Source organism: Aotus nancymaae, unplaced genomic scaffold, assembly GCF_030222135.1.
Source record: "Aotus nancymaae isolate 86718 unplaced genomic scaffold, 86718_ANA_hifiasm-v0.15.2.pri h1tg000049l, whole genome shotgun sequence".
NCBI lineage: Eukaryota > Metazoa > Chordata > Mammalia > Primates > Aotidae > Aotus > Aotus nancymaae.
The window spans coordinates 13,837,271-13,851,312 of NW_026988463.1; the positions used below are offsets into that span (position 1 = coordinate 13,837,271).

At 41.6% G+C, this 14,042-nt stretch overlaps 1 protein-coding gene across 2 annotated transcripts in view; it reads left to right on the forward strand.

Moving 5' to 3' along the window:
- CPPED1 (calcineurin like phosphoesterase domain containing 1) overlaps positions 1–8,687 on the forward strand; it is a 142,723-nt gene extending 134,036 nt beyond the window's left edge. For both annotated transcript variants that reach the window (XM_012453212.3, XM_012453213.3), the window contains one exon: positions 4,020–8,687. In XM_012453212.3, the coding sequence (XP_012308635.1) occupies positions 4,020–4,249 (230 nt within the window). In that variant the 3' untranslated portion in view covers positions 4,250–8,687. The remainder of the gene's footprint in view (positions 1–4,019) is intronic.
- Positions 8,688–14,042: the final 5,355 nt, after the last annotated feature.

A 14,042-nucleotide genomic window follows, 5' to 3' on the forward strand; every position in this document is an offset into this window, starting at 1 on the left:
CCCGCTTGTTAATTGGGTTGTCTTTTGGTTGAGTTGTAAAAGCTCTTTAAGTTTTCTAGATATTAGATCTTTATTAGGTATATGATTTGCAAATATTTTCTCCCATTCCATGGGTTATCTTTTCATTTTTTATAATGTTATTGGGGCACAAAAGTTGATAATTTTGATGAAGTTCAGTTTATTTATTTTTAGTTTGGCTGTTACGCTCAAACATTTTAAAGAAATAAGTTACTATACATTTTTTCTGGCAAAGTATCAGGTTATTCAGTATTTTTATCTTCCTTCCAAACATGGCAATAATTTTTATATGCTTTAATTTTCCACCGAACTCCCTATCTTGACTTTTTTTTATTTTTAGTTTCACTTTTAACATTAAAAAGTTTTTTTAAAAAATCAGTAGTTAATTCAATTTACCAAAATACTGGTGTTTTCTTGTTATCATTTTTTAATGTTTCCTCCTTTCTTTTGCTGAAACATACCTTGTTTCAACAATTTTTTTTTTTTTTTTTTTACGGTGGAGTTTCGCTCGTTACCCAGGCTGGAGTGCAATGGCGCGATCTCGGCTCACCGCAACCTCCGCCTCCTGGGTTCAGGCAATTCTCCTGCCTCAGCCTCCTGAGTAGCTGGGATTACAGGCACGTGCCACCATGCCCAGCTAATTTTTTGTATTAGTAGGGATGGGGTTTCACCATGTTGACCAGGATGGTCTCGATCTCTTGACCTCGTGATCCACCCGCCTCGGCCTCCCAAAGTGCTGGGATTACAGGCTTGAGCCACCGCGCCCGACCTGTTTCAACAATTCTTTCAGTGAAGATTTAGACATGGTAAATTTTTAGTTTTTATATTCCAAACATGTCTTTTTTTGCCCTCAAACTTAAATGAAAGTTTAGCTAGGTATAAAACTTGCAGTTCATAGGTATTTGCTGTCAGGATTTAGAAGGCATTACTCTTTGAGTCTGTTATTGTTAAGATGCCTCCTATCTGTGTGATTATCATTTCTTCATAATATTTTTATTGCAGTTGTCTTTCTGTGGTTTTTCTCTGTGTTTGCTGTACCACAATTTTATTGAACCATGTATCAGTATGAATTAACTTTCATGTTTCCTGTGTAGTACTTTTTATCTAAGGACCTGTGTCTTCCTTCTTTCTGGAAAATTTCTGTTATTTCTTCAAATTCTTCTATTATTTTCTACTTTCTCCTCCACCAGCTCCTCTAAACTTCTGCTGTTCTTAAGCTATCCTTTGAGTTCTTTGAACTCAAAGAACTCAAATCAAGAGCATGTTCCTATTGCTTGTGTCTGGGTCTCTGTATTGTCTTCTGGTTCATTTCCTCAGTTTTATCTCTCAATTCACATTTCCTCTTTGATTGATGTCTAGAATTGATCTCATTTATTTATTTTATTATTTTTTATAGTGATGAGGTCTTGCTACATTGCCCAGACTGGTCTACTCCTGGCCTCAAGCGATTCTCACACCTCAGCCTTTCAAAGTGCTGGGATTATAGGCGCGAGCCACCATGGCTGGCCTCTCTATCTTATCTACTGAGGGTTGTTTTTACTTTAAATTATAATGGGTATTTCTTTTGTGTCCACCACTTCTAAATGTTCATTAGCGCCTACTCTCATTCAATTTATGCCTATTTTGTTTCATAACATATTTTTATGGGTGTTAGTCCTTTATTAAGGACCCTTTGATATCCTAAATGCATTTATTTGAAATATTTGTTAGTTTTAAATAATTAATTTCATCTGGAGTGAATTTATGTTCCAATTGAAGGGTTCGTAGACTGTCTTCCCACATGATTTCTTCATGGCAGCAGACTTTTTAATTGCAGGATCAGTACGAGTAAGGGGTATTTTTTTGTTTTTTGTTTTTCCCTCATTCTTTCTTTCGTGACTAACTCCTCTCTCTTTAGTGGTTTTCATTATCTCCACCTTTACCCCCATTCATGACCAGGCCTTATAACAATAGTTTAGGGCCCTACAGTAACATCGGGAAAAACGTTTTGGTTCCTAGACTGTGTCTCTTCTCCTTCCTAGACTCTCTGGTTGCAACAAGCTTTAGCCCAGTGATGTGCTGGAAACAGCTTCTACCTACTCATTAGGACCAATCATTATGTTTTAAGGAATGTTGTGAGCTGGTTGTTAAGTGGCCATTATTAATAATAAGATTATATAAACTCACCATTAAATAAATTATATTAAAAAGCAAAGGTAATACATACTCAAAACTGATCACTTGGTAATTCTTCTGCTAAATATTGCTATGATCCATGCTCGTGAGCCTGTTGGCAGCTTTTGTATCTATATGGTAGAAACAGATCTGATATATGTGTAATGAGCACTCCTGGGCATCTCTTCTACATCTGGTTCAGTGACATCACCTTGGCAACTTGAAATCAGCCGCAGCCATGATGGGAGTATTTACACCATGGAAATTGACAAACATGACAGATCAGGTCTTTAAAAAAATAATAACGTGTTAGACATTTACCAGCCTACCATTTCCCCAGCCCCAGGCAGCGGCAGCGTTCTTCAGCCTCCTTCCATAAACAGAGGCGCCCACAGCAGCCTCTCTTCCAGCAGGGAACCAGGCTTTATTTTCCCCATTTTCTCCTGAAAATGCTTTCAGTCTCTGTGATATTCTAAGAGCTGAACTCCTGGTGGCATTTTACTCCCACTCATGACTTGGCCTCTCAGTTTTGTGTCTGGCCTGTGGAGCTATTTGTTTTGATTTTGAGCCTACTTACGTCTTTGGGTTTTCTGTTTTACATTTTATCCATTACGGCTGTTTGGAGCAGAGGGCTTCATCAAATGTCAAACATGCTCTGCTATCTTAATTAGAAGGCCATAAGCATTATTTTATTGATTGATTGATTGATTGAGATGGAGTCTCACCCTGTCGCCCAGGCTGGAGTGCAGTGGCACAATCTCAGCTCATTGCGACTTCTGCCTCCCTGGTTCAAGCAATTCTCCTGCCTCAGCTTCCCAAGTAGCTTGGATTATAGACACCTGCCACCAGGCCCAGCTAATTTTTTTGTATTTTTATTTATTTATTTTATTATTTTACTTTTTGAGACAGAGTCTCACTCTGCCACCCAGGCTGGAGTGCAGTGGCACAATCTCAGCTCACTGCAACCTCCGCCTCCCAGGTTCAGGTGATTCTCCTGCGTCAGTGTCCCGAGTAGCTGGGACTACAGGTGTTCACCACCATGCTTGGCTAATTTTTGTATTTTTAGTAGAGACAGGGTTTCACCATGTTGGCCAGACTGGTCTCGAACTCCTGACCTAAGGTGATCCACCTGCCTCGGCCTCCCAAAGTGCTGGGAGTACAGGCCTGAACTACCATGCCTGGCCAATTTTTGAATTTTTAGTAGAGATGGGGTTTCACCATGTTGGGCAGGCTGGTCTCAAACTGCTGACCTGAAGTGGTCCACTCACTTTGCCCTCCCAAAGTGCTGGGATTATAGGCATGAGCCACCATGCTGGCCAATTTTTGTATTTGTAGTAGATATGGAGTTTCACCATGTTGGGCAGGCTGATCTTGAACTCCTGACCTCAACCAGTCTACCCACCTTGGCCTCCCAAAGTGCTGGGATTAAAGACATAAGCTACCATCCCTGGCCATAAACATTATTTTTAAAAGTTATTTTCATAACTTCTGTCATCCGGATATTTTTATAGGACTCAACATGTTTTCTTCAGTCTCCTTTGCCTTCTCTCAAAGTCATTCACTTCATCTTCCCTCATTTTCTTCCCTAGTGCTTTTTTGTACTAGTTATGACAAATATGTTAATAATATATTGCATATATAAATTATCCTTGCAAAGATTCTGGACATCACATACACTTTCTATTTGTTGATTATATACAGAATAATACTATACATTTAATATGCTAATTCCACATGATGGTATAACAACATTTAATATATTACTGTTCACGGAATAAAACACTGGAGACCCCAGGCTACCTAGTGGAAGTCCTCAACCCCCTAATGTCTTTGTCCATTCCCTGCAGGTGTCAAAGCCGTGTTCTCAGGCCACTACCACAGGAATGCTGGGGGCACCTACCAGAACCTCGACATGGTGGTGTCATCTGCCATCGGATGCCAGCTGGGCCTAGACCCCCACGGGCTCCGAGTCGTGGTGGTCACTGCCGACAGAATTGTTCACCGATACTACAGTCTGGATGAGCTGAGTGAGAAAGGAATAGAAGACGATCTCATGGATTTGATAAAGAAAAAATGACGGTCTTTCCTGTTCCGTTCACTTTTTACTTGCACTCTTTTTTTATTTTCTGCCAGAAACAGCAGCTGCACACAACCCCTTGCTGAAATACAAAAATAGCCCAGGCAGGTTTGTGAATTTATGTCCTTCTGCATAAATCAGAGAGCTGGTGCCCTATCCTGAATTGTGTTCAAAATAGAACTGCATTTCCTTTAAAATGGAGCAAGAGAGCCTAGAAATAAGTTTTAAAAATGATATTAGACTGTCTCTGCATGGATGTTTGAATAAATTCTCCTAATGCTGTGTTTCTCAACTCCACTTTTGAATTGAATTGTTATCTGGTTGGCATACGATCAAAGCCTGCCTATCAACCTCAATTCCTATCAGATATCCAAGTATGATTTTTGATAATTCCTTAAACAAACTATACCTGATTGTATTAAATTGTGATTATGATTCCCAAAATGCTGGGCAAAACAAACTTTATCTCCTGTCCTTCCCAGCAGAAGGAACAGCTGTATTCCTTATTACGAGAGCCATGCAGACTTAGGTAAACAAGGAGCCAAGTAGCCACCTTTCACTGTTAAATTCTGAGACTTCTGTTATTGCTGATGATAGGAACAGAATGCAGTTGATATAGCTCAGAGCTTAAATTTGCCTTCCTGGGTGCCTCGGAAAGTCACCTTTGCACATAGATTGGCCATTTATGAAAATCTCATCCCTAGAGACTGAAACCGCAGCTCTAAAACGCCCCTTCTTCAGTCTCTGGGCAGCACATTTCGAGTTTGTTCACATCCACATTCTGGCTCTGTAGCCACTCCACAGATGGGTGGTCTTGTGGGATCCGAATCCCCCTTCATTTATGAGACTTAATTGTGTCCCCTTTGACAGAAAAAGTGGGAATGTATGCCGAGCTCCCAGAAGAAACAAAGCAGTTTAGGTCTTCGTGGAGAAAAAGAAAAAAAAAAAAGAAACAAAGCAGAAATTCTGGTGGGACCGAAACGGTGCTTTCAGCCACATCCTCTAAATTGGCCCTGATTTTGATTAAATGTACTAATGCAATATCCCTTGACAAAAGAGCGTAGGTTATTTCAAATCAGCATTGTTTTTATGTAACCTGTTTTACTGCATCTTCCCAGCAGCTCCTGACCACTGCTCAATTTTCTCTTTTACAGCCATTATTCTGGTGGACAAATAACCTAGGTACTAGGGACTCCAAATCCTGGCAGGGAATTTATACAGGGTTACGAAACAGCACTCAGTGGGCACTTAGTAATGCTAAAATCACTTCCAAAGCTGGTTACCCATGAACCGCAAAGTCCATTAAAGGACTTTCTTGTTACAAAGTTTTAGTCAACGTAGCAAAACCATAGGAAATTAAATAGAAAGATAATTAAATATGTAAATTCATAAGGAACAAAAGACAAGAAATTAATTATATGATAGATTGGTGATGCCATAGTTCATTGTGGCATGAGAAAATTAAAAATTTTTTTGAACTAGAATGCTCTTCTTTTAGTGTTTCACTGCAATCTTGTTTTGCATTTGTTTCTTTACAACAGGTGTAGGTATAGGAGGTCAAGAAAAGGAGTTCAGTAAAGGGCATAGCTAATAACAACCACATATTGGGCCAGACACAGTGGCTCACATCTGTAGTCCCAGCTACTCAGGAGGCTGAAGCAGGACGATCGCTTGAACTCAGGAGGTAGAGGTTGCAGTGAGCCGAGATCACGCCACTGCACTCCAGCTTGGGTGACACAGCGAGACTCTGTCTCAAAAAAAAAGAAAAAAATACAAAAATTAGCCCGGCATAGTGGCGCACACATGTAATTCCATCTACTCAGGAGGCTGAGGCAGAAGAATTGCTGGAACCCAGGAGGTGGAGGTTGTGTTGAGCCAAGATCGTGCCACTGCACTCCAGCCTGGGCAACAGAGCAAGACTCTGTCTCCAAAACAAAACAAAACAAAACAAAACAAAATAAAAACACGTGGTGACACTTGGATCATAAACACAGAGGACTTCATTTCCGGGATGGGGTCTTCTCAGAAGGAGTCCTCATTGTGGTCTTACACACACAAAATGCTCTGAATTGTGGCACATGGGTTTGCAGAAGGATGATGGAGATAATTAAAAGTAATGAAAATGAAACTTACCAAATCTCCTTCCCCAAAAACTTAGTAAGTAAAAGAACTGATTCAGAAGTACCCCAAGAATATGCTAAGAAAAGGAAATCACATCAACAGATGAATGGATAAAGAACATGTGGTACGTATATACAGTGGAATACTATTCAGCCATAAAAAAGAATGAAACCATGTGTTTTTGCAGCAACATGGATGGAACTGGAGGCCATTATCTTAAGTGAAATAACTTAGAAGTGGAAAGTCAAATACCTCATGTTCTTACTTATAAATGGGAGCTAAATAATGTATAGCTGTGAACATAGAGTGTGAAATAGACATTGGAGACTCAAAAGGGTGGGAGGAGAGTAAGGGATGAGAAATTACCTGATGGGTACAATGTACACTGTTCTGGTGTTGGTTGAGGGAAAAGCCTGGACTTCACCACTTTACACATATCCATGTAACAGAACTGCACTTGTACCCCTTAAATGTATACAGATTTAATTTTTTAAAAGGAAGAATCATAATGTATTCTCTCACCACTTTTTAAGCAAACAGCAGTATTTCCCAGTAGGAAGAGGTTCAGAAAGAAATCAGGAAATGTTTTTGTAGATGAGCATTCTATTATACTGATGGGTCATGACTAGTGTGTTCACTTGTGGTTCCTTTGCCTTTAAAAAAAAAAGGGAATGATATTAAAAGAAAAAATAAGTGCCTTATACTGTGGAAAGTGGTAAAAGGACTTCCTGATTCTAAGTGCTGTGGTTTTGAATGTTTATTGTGTTTTAAGTGCTTTGGCTCAGAAAGATGGAGGTCGTGTGGCCAAGGTCACCCAGCTCATCTTGATGGAAAAGGAATAGGATGTAGATGGCCCAAGGCTTGAGTCCATGCTTCTTAACACTGTCCTGTCTTGGAAAACATTTCTCAGGGGTGAGAGGTTGTGTCAGCTCAGCCAGTGGCAACACAATGACTACGGTATTCAGCACCTTAGACAGCGCTGGCTGGAGGCCAGGGGATTTCCTTCCAGCTCTGCAAAGCCTAGACTAGATTTGATTGTACTAGGTTCAGGGGGCTGAAGCTTGTCCAAAGAGCAGATAGTTCCAGGGGGAGGATTTTTACTGGAGGAGATTTAGAAACCAAACTGAACCATAATGAGTCACGGGATGCAGTCCTGTCTGCCTCAGTAACTGTCTGCAGCTCTAGCAGATGATGCTTCACTCCATGTCTGGAGTTTCCACCCCAGGGTGTAGGAAACCACCACAAGCTGTCTCAAGGCAAGGAATGTCACCTAATGCTCCCCTTCCCAATTAATCACTTTTATTGGAGGAGAAAACAAAAACACAAGGGCCTGCTACAGGGGGAAGGTTTTTAAAAGTGATCTCAAGTTGGATTGCAAAGGCTCATGTGACTTTGGGAATGGGGCTGAGAAATGATCATTTATTTTTTACAAGAAATAATTTTATCTCACATCTTCAGTCATGTCTCTCCTAAGATTGGGGAGAATGGGGAAAAATCTAGTAAGCTTTATGGGACTAGCAATTGAACATTTTATCCTACCTTGTGATTTTCAGTATTATGAGATTATTGGTCACTTGCAGAGTTACAAGGCAAGCACTCGTTTTAAGCCTGAATAAGACTAGAGCTATTGACCTTATACACCTGTAAAAGATACTATGGTGTATATAACTGTAGAAACGATATACACACAGTAATTTAATACTGTAGTCTGTATTCCAGTGTAGAATCTTTTGAGAAAAGGTTGCAAAAACTTCATTTGCATTTACTTGAACTCTTTTTTTTTCTTTTTTTTTTTGAAACAGGGTCCTGCAATATTATGTTGAGCTGGGGAAAAAAGAAGATTTAGGAGTAAATTGCCAAGGCAAGTTCAATTAAAAGCTTTCTGTAATAGACACCAGGGATTTTTTATTCAGATAACCTCAACAGTTTTGATTGTACATGTAACATAGTACTCAACAGGTAATACTGATTTTTATAACTTCATAGAATACACTCAAGCTATGGGAGAGCTCTTACATATTTTTTAATGAGTGTGTGTGTATACACACACACACACATATAGTAAAAGTGGAGAATTCTTTTCTTAGAATAATGATTTTAGCGTTTATCTAGAAAAGATTTTGCTCACTAAATTTTCTTTTTCTGCCAATGGATTCTTAAACATCAGTGCATGTACATACAGACAGGTTGGATTTTTCCTCTATGTTTTATCTATGTAAATGAAGTTGACTAAATGTGAATAATCATGTTACCCTTCGTTATTCTGACAACTACATTTAAGAAGTGGATGTCTTCATTAAAGGGGCTTTGCAGCACACTTAGAATGAGTGACCTCTGTGCCTGTCTAGAAACTGGCTTCTTGTCATTTTGACATCTGCTCAAACATCACTGCTGGAAGTGGCCTTCCTGCTTGATACGGTTGGGCTCTGTGTCCCACCCAAATCTCATCTTGAATTGTAATCCCCAAAATCCCCACGTGTCAAGGGACAGACCTGTTGGGAGGTAGTTGGATCGTGGAGGCGGTTTCTCCCATGCTATTCTTGTGATACTGAGTTCTCACAAAATCTGATGGTTTCGTGTTGGACAGTTCCTCCTTCACACTCTGTCTCCTGTTGCCATATAAGACATGCCTGCTTCCGCTTCCACCATGATTGTAAGTTTCCTGAGGTCTCCCCAGCCATGCGGAACTGTGAGTCAATTAAATCTCTCTCTCTCTCTCTCTCTCTCTTTCTTTAATAAATTACCCAGTCTCAGGCAGTTATTTATAGCAGTGTGAAAGGGGACTAATACACTGCTCCACCCTGTCTAAGGTTACACTCCTGGTCCTAGCATTGCATTCCCATTCCTTTGCTTGTTTTCTTCAGAGAAATGTCCTTGCTTAATTATCTTTAAGTGTAACCTCACACACACACACATACACCAGAATGCAAGCTCCAGACAGCAGGGACCATGTCTGTTACATTTGCCACTTTATCCCCAGCATCTGGAACTCTGCCTAATGGCAGAGAGTTGCTGCTCCAAGAATACTCAGCAATGGATGGTGAGTAAAGCTGTATAGTTGGCCAGGCGCGGTGGCTCATGCCTGTAATCCCAGCACTATGGGAGGCTGAGGCAGGTGGATCATGAGGTCGGGAGTTCAAGACCAGCCTGGCCAAGATGCTGAAACCCCATCTCTACCAAAAATACAAAAATTAGCTGGGCGTGGTGGTGGGTGCCTGTGATCACAGCTGCTTGGGAGGCTGAGACAGGGAATTGCTTGAACCCAGGAGGTGGATGTCGCAGGGAGCCGAGGTCGCACCATTGCACTCCAGCCTGGGCAACAGAGTGAGACTCCATCTCAAAAAAAAAAAATGCTATATAGCTATGGTGATAATCAGTAATCTATACTGATTATCACTATGAACTCCTAACTGGTAGGGGAGGAAGAAAGGGAAGGAGGTGATATTCCTAAGCCTGGTAGTAGTCCTTGTGGGACTGTCCTCAAAGTGAAGTATTGACAGCAGCTCCATCACTAACTAGGAGCATCATTGCCATCTTTAATTCTGTGCTCTCAGTGAAGAAATTGGAGGTGATAACAAAAAATATCCTCCACTTGTAGTAATTCTAAGCCTAGTTCACTGAACAAATACTGTACAGTAACCAAAGTTAGTGAGCCAGACAAGAGAGTGACTCTAGACTGAAGGTTCTATGTGCATATAAAAGAGATGGCTCGAAATACAAGCATGAAACTCAGGAAACACTGAAAACTGCATCGTGGGAGTGCAGCCCAGGGACATCATGGGAATGAATAAGATTCCTAGGAAAATCTAGCAGCACTGCGAGATGCCTAAGGAGAGAACCTTAAAACAGATGTTTAGGCAAAAGACAAGAAAGATGGAAGTCACAGAGGAGTAAAGGGGAATCTGAAAACTCCAGGCTTGTGCACCCTGAACAAAAATGGAATTGGCTTCATCTGGAGTTCAGTGGTTTAAGCCCCCACCGACCAAACCTCCCGCAGATAACTTTATAGACAAAAAGACCTACCTGGCGATATAGAGAGTGAACACATGCAAGGAACTCAAAACCTTCGTGAGTCTCCCCTCCCCTGCATGTTGTTCTGAGGGCTAACCACAATTGCAAAGCAGCACACCTGAGGTCAATAAAGTTTTTCTCAAAATTCACTTTTTTTTTTTTGACATGGGATCTCCCTGTGTTGCTCAGGCTGGAGTGCAATGGCGTGATCTCAGCACGTGGCAATCTCTACCTCCCAGGTTTAAGCAATCCTCCTGCCTCAACCTCCCAAGTATCTGGGAGCAAAGGCAGGCACCACCACATGCAGCTAATTTTTTGCATTTTTGGTAGATGGAGTTCTACCATGTTGCTCAGGCTGGCCTCAAACTACTGAGCTCATGTGACTCACCTTCCTTGACCTCCCAAAGTGCTGGGGTTACAGGCATGAACCACCAGGTCCGGCCCAAAATTCACTATGTATTAGAACAGAGATACCGGAGGAAGAAGCCCAGGTCACTGGGAAGTGAGGAGTTCCAGCAGGGAGACAGCTGCGGATAAGAATCCTCTAATTTGTATATGAGCTTCACACGAATCTCTTGCTTACCCCCAAAGCATGCATGAGCATGACAGAATTGGCAGCACAAGCTTAAAGAATTAAATCAAGATTTGACTCACTGCCAGAGGAAGCAACAGAGATCTTACCACTGGAGTCTGATCAAGTTAATTGCCTGCAAAAGCCTCAACATTCTTCAGAAGAATATAACTGAATCCCAGCTCTCCACATGGTGTATTATTTACCTAGCCCACCATACAACCCAAAATTGCTTAACATACAACAAAAGCAACAACAACAACAACAAAAAAAAAACAAAAAATAGAAAATACATCACTCTCAAAGGAAAAGACAGTCCACGCTAAGAGGCCCCAGATGTTAGAATTATCACTCCAGGAGAAAGAGCAGCTACTATAACAAGGCTTTATAAAGTAAAGGAAAATATACCCAATATGAACAAAAAGAAAGGATATCTCCTAGAACATAGAAAAAAATGAAAATTTCAGAACTGAAAAATATAATATCTAAAATTTTAAACTTACTGGACAGGCTTAATAGCAGAGTGGAGAAGAGAGAGGAAAGAGGGAACATGAAGACAGATCAATAGAAAGTTTTCACCCTAAAATACAAAGACAAAAAGGATTTTATTAAGCAAACTTCGTCTAAAGTACAGTGATGAGTACCAGAAAGGAAACAAAGCATGAGCCACAAAAAAAAATAATTGAAATGATAGCCAACAACTTCTCATATTTGGTGAAATAAAACAAATTTAAATTTCATATGCTCAGCAAACACAAAACATGAGTCACAAGGCAAAATATTACTAAATTGGACTTTATAAAGAATTAGCTCTTCAGTGATATTAGAAAATGGGAGGCAAGCCTGGAAGAATAATTTCCAGCACATTTATCAGATAAAGGGCTTGTATCCAAAATATGTAAAGAAGTGCATCCTGGGCAACACAGCCATGTCTAGAACTACTACCTCAAGTGATCCGCCCACCTTGGCTTCCCAAAGTGCTGGGATTACAGGCGTGAATCACTGCACCCAGCCAAACCCTTCTTTCTAGAGACCAGAATGGAGGGAATGGAAAGGGTGATGAGGCTAGGGCAGTGGGTGGAGACCTGGGATAATGTCATTGATGAATTGTTTGATAGACACATGTCCGTTTCCTGCTAATTCCTCCCTGAGAGGCACTCTGTGCTGTTTCATGGTGAAGCAGGTGAGGCTTTCTGGATTTATGCACAGCTCACCTTGGTCTTGTCAGGAAAGGGCCACCATCTGTATAGAACGGGTGACATCTGCCTTTCATGGAATCCCTGCTTCTGAGCAGACCGCCTGGGTGTGTTCTAGGCAGTGAAGGAGAGCAGATTTAGGATGTTGCCTTTTACTGTGATGTGTGAAAGTCTCTCCTTCGTCTTCCAAGCTGTCCTTTCAGGCTTCCACAAAAACAGCTACTAATTTCATCTCATAATATTTTTGAAATGCCCTCTGGATTTGCTCTCTTAAAAAGCCACCAAGGAGGCTGGGTGCAGTGGCTCATGCCTGTAGTCTCAGTACTTTGGGAGGCCGAGGTGGGTGGATCACCTGAGGTCAGGAGTTCAAGACCAGCATGGCCAACATGGTGAAACCCCATCTCTACTGAAATAGAAAAATTAGCCAGGCGTGGTGGCACATGCCTGTAGTCCCAGCTACTACAGAAGCTGAGGCAGGAGAATCGCTTGAACCTAGGAGCATAGGTTGCAGTGAGCTGAGATCGCAACACAGCACTCCAGCCTGGACAACAGAGTGAGTGAGACTCCGTCTCAAAAATAAATAAATAAATAATTAATAAAAAGCTACCAAGGCAGGTTTTTGGCTCAGTGGCGCAATAGTTCATGCCTGTAATCCTAGCACTTTTGGGATTCTGAGACGGGAGGATTGCTTGAGTCCAGGAATTCAAGACAAGCCTAGGCAACATAGTGAGATCACCCCTCCCATCTCTACAAATATAAAACATTAGCCAGGCATGGTGGCACACATCTGTAGTCCTAGGTACTTGGGAGGCTGATGTAGGAGGATCACTTGAGCCCAGGAGGTTAAGGCTGCAGTGAGCTGTGTTCATGCCACTTCACACCAGCCTGGGTAACAGACCAAGACTTTGTCTCTGAAAAAAGAGAAAAGAAAAAAGGCTACCAAACTGCAATATCATACCCTTAAACCACATATCTTGGTGTGAAAAGCTATTAAAATGACATGGTATTGTATTTACCCCGTAGGTCCGCGTTTTCCTGTTCTCTTATGTCGTGGGATGAGATCCAACATGATACTCTGAGGGCAGGAACACCGTCTTCATAGCTGCTGGGCCTTCATTGCCTGGCCTGGGACCTGGCCCTCCTTAGAAATGTGCGTTGCTTCCTTGTTGCTTCCTCTGTGCTGTGTTTCATTGTGAAGCAGGTGAGGCTTTCTGGATTTAAGGCTTCCCTGCTCAGCAGCCCTCCCAGCACCATCAACCTTCCCTCCAACTATTCATCCATTCCAAAGACATTTGCCGAGGAAGTACCGCACCCTGTGCCTGTCCCTGGTGAACAGAGAGCAGCCTTAGTCTCCAGCAAGACGACTTAAACACTGCTGTTTCCTGTGTCCTGGACAGACTTCTCTGTTCCCTGATGTTCCTGGGAAATCTGACCAACACCAATCACATTCATTTCTGTGTATGTGATGACAGTTCCCACATAGAATGATTTTAGACAAGATGGGAACTTCTGCTGGCTGGACAGCATGACAGTGTCCCCAGAACAACTCATACACACCATTTCCAAACTTTAATTCATCTCCCTTCCAAAAGCACTTTCTCTTTGGTTGTTTTTTTTTTTTTCCCTTCATTTTTTTTTTTCTTTTTCCTTTTCTTTCCTTTTATCGAGACAGGGTTTACCTCTGTCACCCAGGCTGTAATTCAGTCGCACGATCTCAGCTCACTGCAACCTCTGCCTCCCAGGTTCAAGCCATCCTCCCACCTCAGCCTCCCCAAGTAACTGGGACCACAGGCACCAGCCACCATGCCTAGCTAATTTTTGTGTTTTTTTTTAGTAGAGACAGGGTTTTGCCATGTTTCCCAGGCTGGTCTTGAACTCTTGACCTGATGATCCA